The 19556-nt window shown below is 39.5% G+C and overlaps 3 protein-coding genes across 3 annotated transcripts in view; 2 read left to right on the top strand and 1 right to left on the bottom strand.

Moving 5' to 3' along the window:
• Positions 1-912: 912 nt before the first annotated feature.
• The window catches only part of LOC306982459 (NLR family CARD domain-containing protein 3-like), a gene marked incomplete at both ends in the record, with an annotated part of 160469 nt that continues 141825 nt past the window's right edge, over positions 913-19556 (top strand). Inside the window, one exon of the mRNA XM_079582394.1 lies at positions 913-2161. Within this exon, the coding sequence (XP_079438520.1) occupies positions 913-2161 (1249 nt within the window). The remainder of the gene's footprint in view (positions 2162-19556) is intronic.
• On the top strand, positions 2294-7583 carry LOC306982462 (uncharacterized protein; the record flags this gene model as incomplete). The annotated part of the gene is made up of 8 exons (XM_079582397.1): positions 2294-2321; positions 2378-2501; positions 2570-2737; positions 3855-4022; positions 4572-4739; positions 4809-4982; positions 5258-5304; positions 7054-7583. 8 exons carry the CDS (start codon positions 2294-2296, stop codon positions 7581-7583), a joined length of 1407 nt encoding a protein of 468 aa, XP_079438523.1.
• Positions 10012-19444, bottom strand: LOC306982461 (leukotriene C4 synthase-like; the record flags this gene model as incomplete). The annotated part of the gene is made up of 5 exons (XM_079582396.1): positions 10012-10153; positions 12032-12113; positions 13991-14061; positions 15969-16068; positions 19393-19444. The coding sequence occupies 5 exons, from the start codon at positions 19442-19444 to the stop codon at positions 10012-10014; spliced, it is 447 nt and encodes a 148-aa protein (XP_079438522.1).

Here is a 19556-nt window from a genome sequence, read left to right as displayed (position 1 = left end):
ATAACACTCCCTCTTTAACAAAGGAAGATCATGGTTTACCTGCAGTATAATCTTTAGGAAATGCTGGTCACATGTTTGACTGACTTTGCTGTTTATTTTGCTTCCATGAACACACTTCTGTGATGTCACTGTTCAAGCTGATCCTAATTTTTCTCTGTGTTTAATTAAACCAGGACCCGTCACAGACCGGAGAGTTCTGACCCAGGCCCCGCCCCCGAGTCTCTCAGCAGTGACCGGTCAAAACATGAGCCATACAACTTCTCCTCGTTGTAAGTCTCCCTGATGTCGTTGATAAAGACTCAGACACAGTGTGAGTTCTCTGTTGTGTCTCTGTCACAGAGTGGAGCCGGCTCCAGAGCTCAGAGCTCAGCCACATCACACTCAGCTGGACTCCATATTTAAGGTGTGTCCTTCACTGAGGTTTGGAGATGTTCAGATGAATGGACTTGTTTCTCACAGATCTGACACAGACTGCATTTGTGTTGTAGCTTCTGCAGGAGGACATCTTCACTTTTGTCCAGGAGGAGCTGAAGAAGCTCCACAAGGTTCTGAGCACAGATTACCCAGAATGCTTAGAACCTGAGGAGGATGAGGATGAAGAGGCTTTTCTGAAGATCACTGTGAACTTCCTGAGGAGGAGGCAGCAGAAGGAGCTGGCTGAGCGTCTGCTAAGCAGTAGGTCCATTTCACTCAGTTATTTGATCTTCTCTGATGCTCAGGCTCTGTCTGTGTCTTCATTCAGGGAGTCGTTCTGGAGTTCTTCAGCGTAAACTGAAGTCTGACCTGCAGCAGAAGTGTCGCTGTGTGTTTGAGGGCGTGGCTAAAGCAGGAAGCCCCGCCCTCCTGCAGCAGATCTACACAGAGCTCTACATCACAAAGGGAGGGGCCTCAGAGGAGCATGAGCTCAGACACATGGAAACAGCCTCCTGGAAACCAGGTGGAGCAGAGACGGCCATCACATGTGAGGAGATGTTTAAAAGCCCCGTGGACACACAGGCGCCCGTCAGAACAGTGCTGACAAAGGGAGTGGCTGGCATCGGGAAAACACTGCTCACTCAGAAGGTCAGTCTGGACTGGGCTGAAGGCAAAGCCCACCAGGACGTCCAGCTGCTGTTCCCCTTCTCTTTCAGAGCCCTCAATTTGCTGAAGGACAGGAGCTTCAGCCTGGTGCAGCTGCTCCATCACTTCTTTAGAGGAACAGAAGAAGTGCGGCGCTTTGAACACCTGCAGCTGCTCTTCATCTTGGACGGTCTGGACGAGTGCAGACTTCCTCTGGACTTCAGCCGGACCCGGGTCCTGACGGAGCCCACAGAGAGCGCCTCAGTGGAGGAGCTGCTGGTGAACCTCATCAGGGGGAGCCTGCTTCCCTCCGCTCGCCTCTGGATAACCACACGCCCCGCGGCGGCCAATCAGATCCCTGCTGAGTGCGTCTCCATGGTGACAGAGGTGCGAGGGTTCAGCGACCCACAGAAGGAGCTGTACTTCAGAAAGAGGTTAAAAGATGAGGAGGCCACAGCCATCATCTCCCACATCAAGAGCATCCGCAGCCTTTACATCATGTGCTACATCCCAGTCTTCTGCTGGATCCTCTCTGTCGTTTTACAGAAGATTCTGAAGCAAACTGAGAAACCAAAGCTGCCCAAGACTCTGACTGAGATGTACGTCCACTTCCTGGTGGTGCAGGCCAAAGTCAAGAACATCAAGTATCATGAGGGAACAGGAGCAGACCTTCTCTGGACTCCAGAGACCAAAGAGATGGTGCGGTGTCTGGGAAAACTGGCCTTTGAGCAGCTGCAGAAAGGAAACCTGATCTTCTACGAGAGTGACCTGAGCGAATGTGGGCTGGACGCTGCAGAGATCGCTCGTTACTCCGGAGTCTTCACACAGGTCTTTAGAGAGGAGCCAGGCCTGTACCAGGACACGGTCTACTGCTTCATCCACCTGAGTGTGCAGGAGTTTCTGGCTGCGCTTCACGTCCATCAGACCTACATCGACACTGGAGTCAACCTTCTCTCAGAAGAACAAACTGGTAAACCTGACCTTCTGATTCTCCATCGCTCTGCAGTGGACCAGGCCTTACAGAGTCCAAATGGACACCTGGACTTGTTCCTGCGCTTCCTCCTGGGTCTTTCACTGCCGACCAATCAGAGTCTTCTCCAAGGTCTGCTGACACAGACTGGAAGTAGCTCCCAGACCAATCAGAAAACAGCTGAGTACATCAAGCAGAAGCTGAGTGAGGGAGTGTCTGCAGAGAAAAGCATCAGCCTGCTCCACTGTCTGAATGAACTGGATGATGGTTCTCTGGTGGAGCAGGTCCAATGGTACCTGAGCTCAGGACGTCTGTCTGAAGGTGGACTGTCTCCTGCTGAGTGGTCAGCTCTGGCCTTCATCATACTGTCATCTAAAGAAGCTCTGGAGCAGTTTGAGCTGAAGAAATACTGTGCTTCTGAGGAAGCTCTGCTGAAGCTGCTGCCAGTGGTCAAAGCCTCCAACAAAGCTCTGTGAGTAAACTTTAACTCTGCTTACATTAAACTTCTAAACTTCTCCTAAAACAGTGTGTTCTCTCCAGACTGAGCGGCTGTGACCTGTCCGAGAGCAGCTGTGAAGCTCTGTCCTCAGTCCTCAGCTCCTCTAGTCTCACAGTCCTGGACCTCAGCATCAACGACCTGAAGGACTCGGGGCTGAAGATGTTGTCTGTTGGACTGAAGAGTCCTCACTGTAAACTGCAGCAGCTCAGGTTTGGAGGATCTTTCTGTCGCTACTTTAACTTATCATTCACAAAACAAATGATCATCTCTAATAAGAGAAGTCCCTCAGAGTCACAGTCTGTAGATGCAGATGTCCATCTGTCTCAGAAGGCGTCTAATGTGGCTCCAGTTCATTCATGTTTTAAACACGTGCTGGAGCTGCAGAATCGATGGCAGGTCATGTGACACCAGTCGATCCCTGTTGGTTTAGGCACATTGAGTTGCCTTGTGAACGAAATGTGCAGTATAAATAAACATGCCTTGCCTATCATTCTGTTATTTATCTACAAATTTCAGCAACAGAACCACGTTGTTCCCTCTCCAGCTCGACTTCTTTATTGCTTAATCTACATCTCGATCTCAGTATTCGCTGAAGCAGCTGTGGATCCGTTGGCGACAAAGAAACTATTCTCCAAATAATAAACAAACCCCACAGATTATTAGCACGAGGCGTTTCTGCCTGTATCTATGTTGACACTTATGATAAAAACAGGTTATTTTTAAACCATTGAGCTAACATTGATATTACAGATGCACCGATCCGGTTTTATTTCCGGCACCGATTTTTCATAAACTAAAACAAAAAAACAGTTGGCTGCTCCAGCAGTGGCCGATTGTATTTTAATAGGCCACTTTAACTATTTGTATCATAGTTTCTGACCCAGCATGGATTAGTTGCCGTTAGCATTAGCATGCTTCCACTAGTTTTAGCATGCTGTTGCTAGCTGCAGCATTCTGCGCAGCGATTAAAAATATGTCTGCGCTTAGATTTACTCAGTGAAAGTTGTGTTTCTAAAGCGGTGAGAGCCAACACTGGTATCAGTTCAGTATCGGATATTTGAAGCCAATATCCAATATCTTATTTTGTCCAGTGTCGGCTCCAATATCTGATACCAGTATCTGATGGGTTCATCCCTAATTGATATTATTGCTAAATCCCCCAGAGATTGTCCCCCTATATTTACACAGAGTTCAGTGAAACAAAGTCCACATTCAGACTGATTTGTGTCTCTGATGTTTGTGTAACTTGTCTCTGAGAAAGTCTTCAGTCTGTGGAGTTTCCTTTGATAAGTGTGTACTATAATGATCAGTGTCTCCTCTCTCCAGACTGAGCGGCTGTGACCTGTCCGAGAGCAGCTGTGAAGCTCTGTCCTCAGTCCTCAGCTCCTCTAGTCTGACAGTCCTGGACCTCAGCATCAATGACCTGAAGGACTCAGGGCTGAAGATGTTGTCTGTTGGACTGAAGAGTCCTCACTGTAAACTGCAGCAGCTCAGGTTTGGAGGATCTTCTGCTACTTTAACTTATCATTCACAAAATAAATGATCATCTCTAATAAGAGAAGTCCCTCAGACACAGGCTGTAGATGCAGATGTCCATCTGTCTTAAAAGGCGTCTAATGTGGCTCCAGTTCATTCATGTTTTAAACACGAGCTGGAGCTGCCTGTTGGTTTTAGTTTGTTTTTACCGCAGAACAAACTGTGTTTCCTGCTTTTGAAAAATGAATAATAGACCTGCTGATTTAGGCCGGATGTGATCAGGACGATGATTCAAACAGTGCTTCATTTGATCTTTGGATTTTGGGGAACGCATTCCCTCGTCCTTTAGTTTTTCAGGGTAAAATAACTATTTTAGAGGATCCAGCAAAGATTTGAGATAATATAAGGGTGTTTAATGAGAGTGATCCTGTTCCTGTTCTGGCCTGTTCCTGAATCATCACATCAGTCCATCAGTGCTCCTGAAACTTCTTTAACAAATGAAGCACTGAATCCAACCAATGGAAATCATCACTTTTTTACGTTTTCATCGGTGTCTCCTCTCACCAGACTGAGCGGCTGTAACCTGTCAGAGAGCAGCTGTGAAGCTCTGTCCTCAGTCCTCAGCTCCTCCAGTCTGACAGTCCTGGACCTCAGTATCAACGACCTGAAGGACTCGGGGCTGAAGATGTTGTCTGTTGAACTGAAGAGTCCTCACTGTAAACTGCAGCAGCTCAGGTCAGAGGGTTCACTCTTCATCTCTGTGAGTTTGTCCTGTGTTGTGACTCTGTTGAACCTGTTGTTCAGCCTCTCAGGGTGCATGATCTCAGAGGACGGCTGTGCTGCTCTGGCCTCAGCTCTGAGGTCCAACCCCTCCCATCTGACACATCTGGATCTGAGCTTCAACCATCCAGGAGACACAGGAGTAAAGCAGCTGTTTGCTCTACTGGAGGAGCCCCACTGCTCCCTGTACACCCTCAGGTGAGGACACACCTACTGTCCACTAAACACCTGCACCAGTCCATCACTCCAGCCCTGTCCTGTCTAATGACGTCACTTTAAAAACATGTGACCACAACATTCCTAACGCTGTGTCCACTGAGGGAGAGGATTATACAGCTTTTTAAAACAACGCCTATTTGAGGTCTTTTCTTATTCCCCAGAGTCTCTCTATGTATTAAATATATCGTTCCAAGCAGAAAAGAGTCCGATCTTTGCTGCTGTGTTTCTGATACAAACTGATGTGTTTCCTTCAGACTGGAGCCTGCTGGAGCTGAGAGGTTAACGCCAGGACCCAGGAAGTGTGAGTGCTGACTTTAATCCATTTCAAACTAATACAGGACTGATTTGAAAGGAACAGGCCACCGTTTTTACATTCTGAGATATGTTCTTACCTTAGCTTTGACGAGTTCTATCGGACCTGTCTGATCTTCACCCGTGCCTTCAGTCACGTAAACACAGCGCAAACGGCGTTAGCATTTAGCCTCTCCCCCTCTCCACTATTCACCTTATTCCGCCCCGCCCACTTTTGCCACTTTTTGCATTGTCTCGGCACCTCGTTTTCCAGTCACTTCCGGTCGAGCGCGAAGCCCGTTCATTTTAACGGAAAACGAGGGAAAATATTCTCCGTTCAAATCTGATGTTTTGTAAATTTATTTGTGTAAAATGTCCAATGTTCATTTGCACCAACATGTCGACACTGCAGCGTTTCTCTGGGCGGCCTGAAAACGGCTTTGTTTTCGTGTAGTGACTGATTTTATGTGGACTTCTCCAGTCCCGTGTTAACAGATAGGAGAAAAGGGGCGGGCACAATTCATGGCGGCGCCCACGCGAACGTCCGGAATAAGGTGAATAGCTCCAAAACAGGTCAAGATAGAAGCTACCAAGCTCTTCCACGTTTTCCCTATTTAAATATGGTTACGTGAAGTGTTCCACTACAAAGTATAATTACACCAAATTTAACAATGTGGATTTTCTAAGCGGATAAAAGGGGGGACTATATCGTAAGGCGTAATAACACCAGGAGTAGTTTGAAATCCGCGCAGTGTGCGGATTTCTGTGCGGATGCCAATCTACTCCTGGTATTATTATTATCCGCTTAGAAAATCCACATTGTTAAATTTTGTGTGTTTTGGAGCTATAGAGGAGAGAGGGAGAGGCTAAATGCTAACGCCGTCTGCGCTGTGTTTACGTGACTGAAGGCACGGGTGAAGATCAGACAGGTCCGATAGAACTCGTCAAAGCTCAGGTAAGAACATGTCTCAGTATGTAAAAACGGTGGCCTATTCCTTTAATCATCCTGTATCATGCTTAATCGACTTTTTGGAGCTTTTAGCCATGTTGTTATGCTATTTCCTTATCAAAAACACCCCCAGGGAAAATAGAATCTTTTGGGAAACACAATTTTTCACTCTTTTTAGACATTTTCTGGTGGAATATCAACTTATTTATCACATATGAATAAAGTCAAGTGTAAATCGGGCCCATATGGATATTTTCTCACAGCAGATTGTTTTGTAGAAGTGAAAAAACGGCAGTTCTAGCTAGCGCTAGCTAACCGTTAGCATTAGCCCGATGCTAACATGTAGCATTATGTTAGCATTCTCCGTTATTCATGTATTTATGGGCTGTTGAACCACTTTGCTCCTCTCCATGTCTTTGTATCTTTACTTAGTCGAAACTATATTCATAATTCAGTGTTATGTTAAATTCGTTTTTGAATAATTAGAGAAAGTTTACATTTTTTCAACATTGTTTTCCCCCTTAACTGTTTTCAAACATGACCATATATGGGCAATTCCAGAGATGCCGTCTGTATCTATTTCCTGTCGTTAAAGGAGCTGCACTAATGTTTTCTTATTATTGTGGAGACGGTTGAGTTAAAGCGACTCCTGTTTCTCTGAGCCATGTCTGTCCGTCCTCGTCATTAGAACTTCAGCAGATCCATCAGGACGGCAGACGCACCAGCTCCGGTTACATTAGAATAAACTTCACCTGCTCAGTCTCCACAGGAGCAGATCCACAGAGACTCACGGTGTCTTCTCTCCATCAGATTTCTGTCCGCTCTCTCTGGACCCAAACACGGCTCACAGAGAACTCGAACTGTCCGACAGCAACAAGACGGCCACGCGTGTGAGTCAGGAGCAGGAGTATCCAGACCATCAGGACAGATTTGAGATCTGGCGTCAGCTTCTGTGTGACGCTGGCCTGACTGGGCGCTGTTACTGGGAGGTCCGGTGGAGCGGGGGGGTTTATATATCAGCGTCTTACAGAGGAATCAGCAGGAAAGGAGGCGGTAATGACGGCGTGTTTGGACGTAATGATCAGTCCTGGAGTCTGTCCTGCTCTGGAGCTGGTTTCTATGTCTGTCATAAAAACAAACAAACCCACCTCCCCCAGCGCGGCCCCTCCTCCTCGGGGACAGTAGCCGTGTATGTGGACTGTTCTGCCGGCTCTCTGTCCTTCTACACGGTCTCCTCTGAGGGACTGAGGCACCTCCACACCTTCAACACCACCTTCACTGAGCCTCTGCTGCCTGGGTTTGGGCTCAATTATAACTCCTCAGTTTCTCTGTCGGACTGAGAGGCTCCTCTTGTAGGAAGAACCTCCTCCTCACAGGGGGCCGGGTGTAACGGACGTGTACACTGCAAAAAGTCAATATCAAGCATTGTCTTAAATTGAATTGAGGAAATGTTTCTTGTTTTGAGCGTTTTCCGCTAATTTAGACATTTTTCCTGATCGGACTTAGTTTACTTTGCTTGTTTGAGGACATTTCAGACCAGTTCTAAGGTAAATCTCACTTGAAATAAGAAAGTAAAATTGCCAATGAGATAAGACCAATTTTCTTACCCCATTGGCAAAGAAAATGACCTGAAATAAGAACAAAATGTATTGAAACGAGTCAGAAACATCTCAGAACAAGTGAAATAATCTAGGACAAATGCCCAAGAACAATTTAACTAGTCAAAACAACTAAAATGTGGATTATTATGCTCAGATTGACATGTTTATACTGATCTAGTTAATTACTTTTTCTAGTGTACGTTAACTGCTGGTTAACCTCACTGGCTAAGTATTCCTGTCAGAGAAGAGCTGCGACTTCCTTTTTAAATGACAGATTTATTGTAGGATTTGGTGAGTGTGTGGTTTCTGCAAATGAACATACAGAACAATATAGTTATATATTACAGAGCACCGAAATGTGTTGTGCAAATGATATACTGTTATACACACTCTTCAAATAATATACATCCATATGTACTGACTTATTCAATTGTATAGCATAATATGGTATAATTGCACTCATTAACATAAGATTGACTATAAAATTAAATTACTGCAAAGTACTAAATAATATGCTATGCAGTCACTAAAGAAATGCAGGCAAATTACATTGCACTACCATTATAAGCCAAAAGATGGCGCTCTAAGACCACAAATGGAAAAAGTGAGTTATCTCAGGAACGTCCAGTAGAAGCACAAGAAATATTAACATTTCTACCAATTGGAATAATACTGGATCTATGAACTTGACCGCTGGAGAAACACTGTAAGTTTGATATATTTATAAATGTACTTCCAATCCCGAACATTAAGTAGTAACTTAGGAAATATGAATTCAATTCACCGTTTTCTAGTGGAATAAGAACTATACCATTACAATAAACATGGAGGTAAAGTAAGTCTACAGAGTTACCAAACGGCCTGACATGTAACAAACACAAAGAGGGTTGAATGTAAAATATAGACCGACATCATGAACTCACATCGTCATTAACGCACTCGTAAACCAAATAAATGTCAAGCTCGTAGCACCATAATGACGTCGCTCTACCTGTGTCCACGAGCAAACTATAAAGAATAAAGTTATTGCGGGGAGATTTCAACACCAGGGGAGACGTCTCAACAAAGAGAGCATTTTTAAAGGACGTTCTGTATCATGCAAAAAATAAAACTATGAACCATTAGATAATGTTTTTCCTTCAGATGAGGCTCTTTCAAACGGTGTCACTGAAGTTCACAGGTTTTAGACCCTTTTTTACTAAGTCGATCACAATATCTGGAGATTTCAGTCACAGTTTGTCTCATTTAACCTCTTAACTCCCGCCTGAACCGAGAGCATTTTCTCCAGTTCAGCTTTACCCAAATCCTGTAGGCCAGTGTAGCACCTCATTTGAAAGACCTACAAAACTAAATGGATCTTTTTCCTCACATCACCAGATTTTTTTTCATCACTTTTTTTGTTGGGCAGTCATCTCATTTTTGTCAAATTTTTGTGACTTTTTTGTCACTTTTTCGTCAAATTATTCACATTTTTTTGTCAAATTCTTATCACTTTCTTCGACCATTTTTCTCAATTTTTCGTCAAATTTTTCTCACTTTTTTGTCAAATTTTTGTCCATTTTTGTCATTTTTTTGTACATTTTTCATCCTTGTTTTCGTCTCAGTTTTGTCACTATTTTCACACCTTTTTTCCAGAAGCTTTTGGATTGGGGTAAAGCTGGAGAAAATGTGCTCGGTTCAGGTGGGAGTTAAATGGATTAATTTGAATAAAATTCTGTTTGATGTAAAAATAAGCAAAAACAAAACCATTTCCATGAGAATTTTCAATAATTTGAGATCCTTCAGCCTTGTTTTGACACTCTTTTCACAGAAACCCGAGCATTAGTTGATCTATTTCTAAATGACCGCAGGAATTTCAAGAAAGGCGGAACTTGATGGCTTCTGTTCCATTATTCTATGTCTATTATTATTGTTATCATAGTCACAGGGAGCAGTTGATGGAGTGTCACTTGATTATTATCTGATTATAACATGATCGTACACGGATTACAAAAGTATTTCCAATAATGACAAATTCACAGTAAAAATGTGCCAATAATGATTTTATTTTGATAAACTGGTCTTATTGTGAAAGGTGCTTAACAGGAAATGTGCTGCACAGTGTTGCCATCTTAACACCGGCCATCACTTGTAACAGGCTTGTGTGAGCTCCTCCTCTTTGTGCCTGTCAGTCCAGACCCAGGGCAGCGGTGGTCGTCTGACGCAGGTCCACGTCCAGGTAGCTTTTGGAGAAGGACAGAAACACGCCCAGAGCGGAGCCGCCGATCAGAGCCCACAGAAATGTCCCGCAGAAGTACAACGGGGCCAATCTGGAAGCACAGGGAGGGAGGAGTCTGAGCCGATCCACCAATCACAGCAGAGAGAACGTCAGACAGGAAGAGAGATGATTCACTCTTTTCCCCAGTAGTTATAAAGCCCAAAGCCCCAAAACAGCAGCATCTCTCGCTAATTTTTGTATTTTGCCTCAGACCAACTTCCTTTAAACTCCAGATCCAACTTGTGTTACATTAAAACTCCACAGGACCTTCTTTAAAAACAACAACAACACACATTTCTCCATAGTTTTAAGGTCCAGAAATATTGCTATAACTTTTTAAAGCAGTACTAAGTAACTTGTTTATTAAATCCTAACCGTAGCCTCTTTTGGTGTCTCTCGCTGGTGTCTCTGGCCAGAAAACCACAATTGCAACTTGACTGCCTCCGGGTCGCAGTCACCAATTCACACTAATAGAATCACGAAGAAGAAGCTAACAGGCTAACGGGCAAAGCTAACTGCAAGCAAGCGCCAATTTAACCTCTTAACTCCCGCCTGAACCGCCTCACGTCATCAGATTTTTTTTCCATCATTTTTTTGTTGGGTGTTCAACTCATTTTTTGTAACTTTTTTGTAATTTTCTTTGTCATTTTTTGTCACATTTGTTGTTGTTTTTTCATCAATTTTTCATCAAATTTTTGTCATTTTTTTGTTACATTTTGGTCATTTTTTTGTTCTTTTTTGTCACATTTTTGTCATTTTTTTTATCACATTTTTTTTTTATTTTTTCGTCATTTTTTTTTATTTTTTCATCCATTTTTTATCAATTTTCTTTTTTTTGTCACATTTTGGTCATTTTTTTGTAATTTTTTGTCACTTTTTTTTCTTTTTTAACTTTTTATCAAATTTTTGTCATTTTTTGATATATTTTGGTCATATTTTTGGTCATTTTTTCGTCCATTTTTTGTCAATTTCTTGTGACATTTTTGTGACTTTTTTTTTTTTTTATCAATTTTTAATCAAATTTTTGTCATTTTTTTGTTACATTTTGGTCATTTTTTTGTTCTTTTTTGTCGCATTTTGTCACATTTTTGTAATTTTTTCATCAATTAAAAAAAAAAAATTCATCCATTTTTTAACCTGTTAACTCCCACCTGAACGGATCCCATTTTCTCCAGTTTGGCTTTACCCTAATCAAAAAGCTTCTTGGGAAAAAAGCACCAAAATAGCCACAAAAAATGAGAAGAAAACAAGGATGTAAACGCAACAAAAAAATGACAAAAACTCAACCAACAAGTGACCAAAAATTAAAAAAAAAGAAAATGTGACAAAAACTCAACAAAAAAATGACAAAAACTCAACAAAAATGTGGCAAAAATTTGAAAAAAATGTGACAAAGATGTGACAAAAAGTCAACCAACAAGTGACCAAAAATAAATAAAAAAACAAGTGAGAAAAACTCAACAAAAAATGACAAAAACTCAACAAAAATGTGATAAAAATTTGAAAAAAATGTGACACAAACTCAACAAAAAAATGACAAAAATTTAACAAAAAAATGACAAAAATTCAACAAAAAAATGTAACAAAAATTCAACAAAAATGTGATAAAAATTAAACAAAAATGTGACAAAAATTAAACAAAAATGTGACAAAACAACACAGCAACAACACGAGGAAAAATATGAATTTTGTGGGTCTTAGCTTTCAAATGAGGTGTTACACAGGCCTATAGCCACAGAGGGCAGCATGCATTCGGTTTAGGCGGGTGGTGAGAGGTTAAATACAGCAACATTTTGATTGTTCTTCACCAATTCCATCTTATTTCAGAGAAAGCAACTGTTATTGAATGTTTAGTGCAGTTTGTGTGTAGAAGCTGTGAAAGTGAAACAAAAAACGGACACGTTAACAGCAGCAGTGGTGAAGCACTGACCGTCCCTGAGCAGCAGAGGCGTAACCCCAGAAGTACTGCAGTCGGCCATAGAGATAGAGCAGACCACACAGACTGGACAGACCTGCAAACACACACACACACGTTTGTATTTCTATCTCAGTGAGGACACTCATAATGTATTACCCTAACCTTAATCCTAATACTAATCTAAACCCAATTCTAACCCTAAACCCACATCTTGACCTTCAAATAAGTGAGGGCCACCCAAATGTCCTCACTTTCCAAAAATGTCCCCACTCTGTTGGTCAAAAACTGGTCAAACTGGTCCTCACAATGTCATCATGAACAGAACACATCATTACAACTGAAGCTTTGATCAGACTTATGTAAAGAAGCAAACGTTTTATTTCATTTTTAACTGTTTATTTCAGTTATTTTTTCCACAAAAAACATGAAAATAACATTTGCATCAATCCAGCTACTTTGCTTCTGATCCCTGATATCTGATGTTAACCGATACCAAGAGGTGTCAGATCGATAAAGTCTGATCTTTTCTTGTAAACGAGATGTTACAGGTGCATTTTCAATTATATCGATTAACCTCTTAACTCCCGCCTGAACCGAGAGGATCTTTTTCCTCACGTCATCACATTTTTCCCGTAATTTTTTTGTTGGGTTTTCAACTCATTTTTGAAGCTTTTTAGTAATTTTTTTTTGTAGCTTTTTTGTCATTTTTGTCACATTTTTGTCATTTTTTCGTCAATTTTTTAATCACATTTTTGCCTTTTTTTTAAAAACATTTTGTCCCATTTTTTCTCATTTTTTTGTCATTTTTTTATCACATTTTTGTAATTTATTTTGTCATTTTTTCGTCATTTTTTATCAATTTTTTGTCATTTTTTTGTCACATTTTGGTCATTTTTTATCAGATTTTTGTCATTTTTTTGTCAATTTTTCATCACATTTTTGTCACATTTTTGTCATTTTTTCGTCAATTTTTTGTCAATTTCTTGTGACATTTTTGCCACTTTTTCATCAATGTTTTCGTCACTTTTGTTGTCAAATTTTTGTCATTTTTTGTTGTCACATTTTGGTCATTTTTTTGTCATTTTTTCGTAATTTTTATCAATTTTTTGTCATTTTTTTGTCACATTTTTATCAAATTTTTGTCATTTTTTTGTCACATTATGTCACATTTTTGTCATTTTTTATCAAATTTTTGTCATTTTTTGTTGTCACATTTTTGTCATTTTTTGTTATTTTTTCGTCATTTTTATAATTTTTTTGTCATTTTTTTGTCACATTTTTGTCATTTTTTATCAGATTTTTGTCATTTTTTTGTCAATTTTTTGTCAATTTCTTGTGACATTTTTGCCACTTTTTCATCAATGTTTTCGTCACTTTTTCGTCAATGTTTTCTCACTTTTTTGCCACATCATCATTGTTTTCGTCTCAGTTTTGTTGCTATTTTCCCACCTTTTTTCCAGAAGCTTTTGGATTCAGGTAAAGCCAAACTAGAGAAAATGTGCTTGGTTCAGGTGGGAGTAAAGGGATTAAAGAGACTAGATGCAAGTTGACCATTTTATGCTCACTACTGCCACCACAGGTCTTACGTGTAACTGCAGCTTCTATAATAAGCTTGTGCATGACGGCACTTCAGACCTGAAGTAACACCTTTCTGAGTGACAGTGCAGGATTTTAGAGGCCGTTGTGGTGAACAGGTCTGAGCTCATTCTACACGTTAGGACATGACTGGAACAAGCAGGGGAGAAAAATACTTCATTTTGACATTTTTAAACTCCATATAGTCCTTTTAATAAATGAATGTTAGTATTATCTGCTGTTCCCACTCAATGTGTGTTATTTCAGTCAAAAACATGATTTTACATGACGCACACAGAGGAGAGACCTTACAGCTGTTCGGTCTGGGTCAAAGGTGACGCTGATGTAATAAAATGTTTAATGTTGAAATAGTTACTGCAGTAAAAGTACAAGTACCTTCACTGAAGAACATTCCACTGGTCCACAGAGCTGTGATGAAGAGCGGGAAGTACTCGGAACAGTTGACTCTGGAGAACAGATATACTTCATATACGTGCTGTAGTCGGAGTAGTAGCAGTAGCAGTAGTCGTAGTAGTAGTGCATGTAAGTATAAGAAATGAGATCTTACAGTTGTCTTAACCTCTTAACTCCCACCTGAACGGATCCCATGTTCTCCAGTTTGGCTTTACCCTAATCTTTGGAAAAAAGCACAAAAACAGCTACAAAAAATGAGAAAACAAGGATGTAAACGCAACAAAGATGTGACAAAAATGTGACAAAAACTCAACCAAAAAGTGACAAAAATTCAACAAAAATGTGACAAAAATTCAACAAAAAATTCACAAAAAATTGACAAAAACTCAACCAAAAAGTGACAAAAAATCAACAAAAATGCAACAAAAATGTGACAAAAAAATCAACAAAAATGCAACAAAAATGTGACAAAAATTCAACAAAAAATAAAAAAAATTCAACAAAAATTCAACAAAAAATAAAAAAAATTCAACAAAAATTTGACAAAAACTCAACCAAAAAGTGACAAAAATTCAACAAAAAGTGACAAAAATTCAACAAAAAATAAAAAAAAAATTAACAAAAATTTGACAAAAAATTGACAAAAATTCAACCAAAAATTCAACCAAAAAATTGACAAAAATTCAACAAAAATTCAAAAAAAATTGAACAAAAATTCAACCAAAAAGTGACAAAAATTCAACAAAAATTCTGCAAAAAAAATCAACAAAAATTCAGCAAAAATGTGACAAAAACTCAACCAAAAAGTGACCAAAATTGTGGGTCTTAGCTTTCAAATGAGTTGTTACACAGACCTATATAATAGCCAAAGAAGACAGAATGCATTTGGTTTAGGCGGGTGGCAATACGTTTATAACACATTTTTATTTTGAGTGAAAAGTATCATAAACTGAACTGATGTATTTCGGTAATATCACAAGTGTCCACTAGAGGGAGCACAAACCAAGAGATAGTTTCTGGCACTTGACTTTACAATTGACACAACTTTAGATCCAGATGTGAGTAGAGCCAAGAATGTTACTTAAAAATATTGTGTTCAAATTACTTTTGCCAGTTTTAGTTAAAGTCTGATTTATGTTTGAGTAGTGATGGTCTCAGTACTTGGTTTCAAAAGTACAGACAGTACAGGTCAAATATTACTGCAGTAAAAGGAAGAGTTGCTCAGTGAAAGTATGACTGAAAGCACTTGCTGTAGAAAAACAGTAGTAGCAATAGTCGAAGTAGTAGTAGTAGCAGTAGTAGTAGTAGTAGTAGTGGCAGTAGTAGTAGTAATAGTAGTGGCAGTAGTAGCGGTAGCAGTAGTAGTAGCAGTAGCAGTAGCAGTAGCAGTAATAGCAGTAGCAGTAGCAGTGGTAGCGGTAGCAGTAGTAGTAGCAGTAACAGTAGTAGCAGTAGCAGTAATAGCAGTAGCAGTAGCAGTAACAGTAGTAGCAGTAGTAGCAGTAGCAGTAGTAGCAGTAGTAGTAGTAGTAGTAGTAGTAGTAGCAGTAGTAGCAGTAGCAGTAGTAGTAGTAGTAGTAGTAGTAGTAGTAGTAGTAGCAGTGGTAGCGGTAGTAGCAGTAGTAGTAGTAGTAGTAGTAGTAGCAGTAGTAGTAGCAGTAGCAGTAGTAGTAGTAGTAGTAGTAGCAGTAGTAGCAGTAGCAGTAGTAGTGGCAGTAGTAGTATTAGTAGTGGCAGTAGTAGTAGTAGTAGCAGTAGTAGTAGCAGTAGCAGTAGTAGTAGCAGTAGCAGTAGTAGCAGTAGTAGTAGTAGTGGCAGTAGTAGTAGTAGCAGTAGTAGCAGTAGTAGCAGTAGTAGCAGTAGTAGTAGTAGTAGTAGTAGTAGTAGTAGTAGTAGTAGTAGTAGTAGTAGCAGTAGCAGTAGTAACAGTAGTAGTAGTATTTGTAGTATTAGTACTCACTGCGCTCTGAAGACGCGGGTGAACTCGGCCGGTCCGGTGGTCGACGGTGGAGACACCGAGTACTTCCTCCGAGCGTAGATCACCTGAAGAGAGAAGTACGCTGCACGTACAAATACTGCATCAGAAATACTACAGTTACTGCTCAGACACTGCATTAGGACAAAAGTATTGATTCTACTTTGAGTTTTCGAGCTCTGTACTTTACTGCAGTAGTGTTCGTGTAGAGAACTTCCTTTTACTCCGCTCCAGTTGAAAGACAGTAGTAGTAGCATGGAGTAGTACATGGGCAAAATATGTGGACAACTTTTCCTTTTCACTTCACAGCCTTTATAGAAATACTACTGGAGACTGGAGTGAAGTACTCAAATACTTACTCCTCGGTTGTTGACCCAGATCCCGGCGGAGACTCCTCTGTGTATCTGAGCAGTAATCGCATTTCCTGTAACACTTGTACTGCATTTTTTCATCAGGCCGGATGTTTAGTACAAGCGCTGGTTGTATATAAATATTCAAAGTATTTTATGACGTTATTTCAAAGTGTTTGCTTGAGTTTACGATCGCAGCAGGAAAAAAAAGAACGACCTCAAACTACTCCTCACTATAATCTTTTAACCCCTTAACTCCCACCTGAACCGAGCACATTTTCTCCGGTTTGGCTTTACCCCAATCCAAAAGCTTCTGGAAAACATGTGAGAAAATAGCGACGAAAACAATGATGAAAATGTGACAAAAAAGTGAGAAAACTTTGACAAAAAAATGACAAAAAAAGACAAAAAAATTGACAAAAATTCGACAAAAAAAATGACAAAAATGTGACAAAAAATTGACAAAAAATTGACAAAAAACTGACAAAAAAATTGGCAAAAAAATTGACAAAAAATTGACAAAAAATTGACAAAAAATTGACAAAAAAATGACAAAATTTGACAAAAAAATAACAAAAAAATGACAAAAAAATGACAAAAATGTGACAAAAAAATTGACAAAAGGACAAAAAAATGATGAAAAAAATTACAAAAAGTTGATTTAAAAAATGATGAAAAAATGATGAACATGTGACAAAAAGTGACAAAAAATTGACTATTTGACAAAAATATTACAAAAAAGTTACAAAAATTAGTTGAAAACAAAAAATTATGAAAAAAAAAATTGATGACCTGAGGAAAAAGATCCATTTAGATGAGTTTTGTAGGTCTTTCAAATGAGGCGTTACACTGGCCTACAGGATTTGGGTAAAGCTGAACTGGAGAAAATGCTCTCGGTTCAGGCGGGAGTTAAGAGGTTAAGTTTAACCTCTTAACTCCCTGTATTTATTTTGGAAGCTCAGGTTGTTTTTCTCTTTTTTTTTTTTTTTTTTTGCAAAGCAGACTTGCATTATTTCACGGCGCTGGGATTATTTTACATTTCTCGTGCCGTGGCTCATGCTTTTGCCTGACACAAAAACAAACGGCGCTGTGTGATGATGTCATCAGGCCGCGCCGCTCAGTTTACTTGTGCAGGTGTGAGGGCCGGCCAGCAGGTGGCAGGTGTGAAACAGAGACCTCTCCTTAATCGAGGCAAACTTGAAATCATTTGTACTTTTATGACTGTTCAGAAAACAGAAAATATTAGCATATCTTTTTAGTAGTTTTTTTTTAATTAAAAAATGAATAAAATAAATATAAATAAAATATTGTATTTACTTTATTTAAAAAAATAAATAAAAATAAAATAAAGATGTTAAAAAAAGAATAATCGTTTGAATAATTGTGATTTCAATTATGACTAAAATAACAGTGATTATTATGTTTTCAATAATCGAGCAGCCCTAGGATCTATATTAAAAAGTAGACCCCCCTGAGTAAATGACAGTAATACCTGTAAACTACTGTTTTTCCACAATAACCACCACCTGTGCTGGTTTAATGAAGCCAATGAAACCTGTTACTTTGTCTCATCCAAAGTGTTTTCCTTCTTATATTCAGGGTTCATGTCGGGTGTGAAAACTTGTTCCAATGGTTCTTATTTCAGGACAGTCCAAACCAGCTCAACATCAGCGGAACTTTTCATAATTCAGGAACTTTTTAGGCAGTTTTTCTCTCAGATGGATTTTTTTTTTTGCTGCAGACAATAACTCTTCAAATCCAGAAATAAGTAAAATATTCTTGACTTGAGGTAAACAAGACTTTGACTCTGCCAGAGGAAGTGTTTTTGTACTAAAAGTCAAAGAGAAACACTTATAGAGCATGTGTTGTATCTGTGACAGGAGAATCCTACGGAGCCCTGGGAGTGACATCATACAAAAACAAAATCAAAAATCAAAAATTTAATTAAAAAAAAAGTATATATATATATTTTTTAATGTTTACATTTTATTTATTTATTTTATCCCACATATTATCTTAGGGGAATGAGATATTATTTTTTTGAAGATTTTTTTGCAATGAAATATGAAAATTATTTTTTTTTCTTTTTCTTTTTTGCACCACAAATTATTGTGGGGAATGAGATATTATCATCTGCGAATTAAAAACTTTTTTTTTTTAATCCCCCAACATAATATCTCATTCCCCGACATAATTATGTCATTCCCCCGAGATAATTTGTGGTGTAAAAAAAATATAGATTTTTTTTTATATTTCATATAAATATAATAATATAAAAATATATGAAGGCCATCTTCTGACTGGCCCTACTAACCCAGTGCAATATATAGATATTTAAATCCCCCAACATAATATATCGTACCCCCGAGATAATATGTGTTAAAAAAAAACAATACCCAAAAATATATACCCCACAAATTTTTGTGTGTGATGTCCCACCTCCTGAAAGTGCACACTGTCGTTGTGTCCTTGGGCAAGACACTTCACCCACATTGCCCCCAGTGTCTGCGTACATTGGTGTATGAATGGGTGAGTGGATCCTTGCTGTAAAGCGCTTTGAGGGCCTAATGTAGGTGGAAAAGCGCCATATAAGTTGAGATTTACCATTTACCAGGTCACTTCCAGGGCTCCGTACTTTCCAAATTGTTAAGAAGAGGTTTTCCTTATGTGTGTATTTAAGTGGCTTGTTTTGTTTGTCAAGTCAGAAAAAATGACTTTGCTCTTCAAATACTAGGCGAGGGAGAAAGGAACAATCCTGCACACTGCTGAAACTACAAAAATCTGTTATTTTATGAGGACATTAAGTCAATGTTTCAGAGCTATGGCCTTCATCAGGCAAATCTGCTTTTCAAGTAAAAATCAGACTTTAATTCCGCTTCCGTCTCATTTTTTCAGTTCATCTCCACAAAAAAACATGACATTATCGAAAACTTGATACAGCTTTGTCAGTTTCAAAGCAGTATCTCATTGTTAAATTGCAGTACATCATCACAAATACTAAACAGAAGCAGAAGTACATACCGCAGATAGGAATAATATATAGTTTCAGAAGTACTCACCCTGTTCAAGTAAAGCCAGGATCGTAACGGCTCCGAGAAAGACCGGCTCCATCTTCAGATCCGGATTCAAACCAGGGCCTCGGCTCAGACACAGGAGTACGGGGATAAAAGTCCTCAAATACCAGTACTGCGTGGACAGAAGTACTTCTCCGGCTGCAGTTTTC

This window comes from Gobius niger, assembly GCF_951799975.1.
Source record: "Gobius niger genome assembly, chromosome: 24".
Classification (NCBI taxonomy): Eukaryota; Metazoa; Chordata; class Actinopteri; order Gobiiformes; family Gobiidae; genus Gobius; species Gobius niger.
Note: the sequence above shows the minus strand (reverse complement) of the source record. Positions and strands in the feature narration are given on the sequence as shown.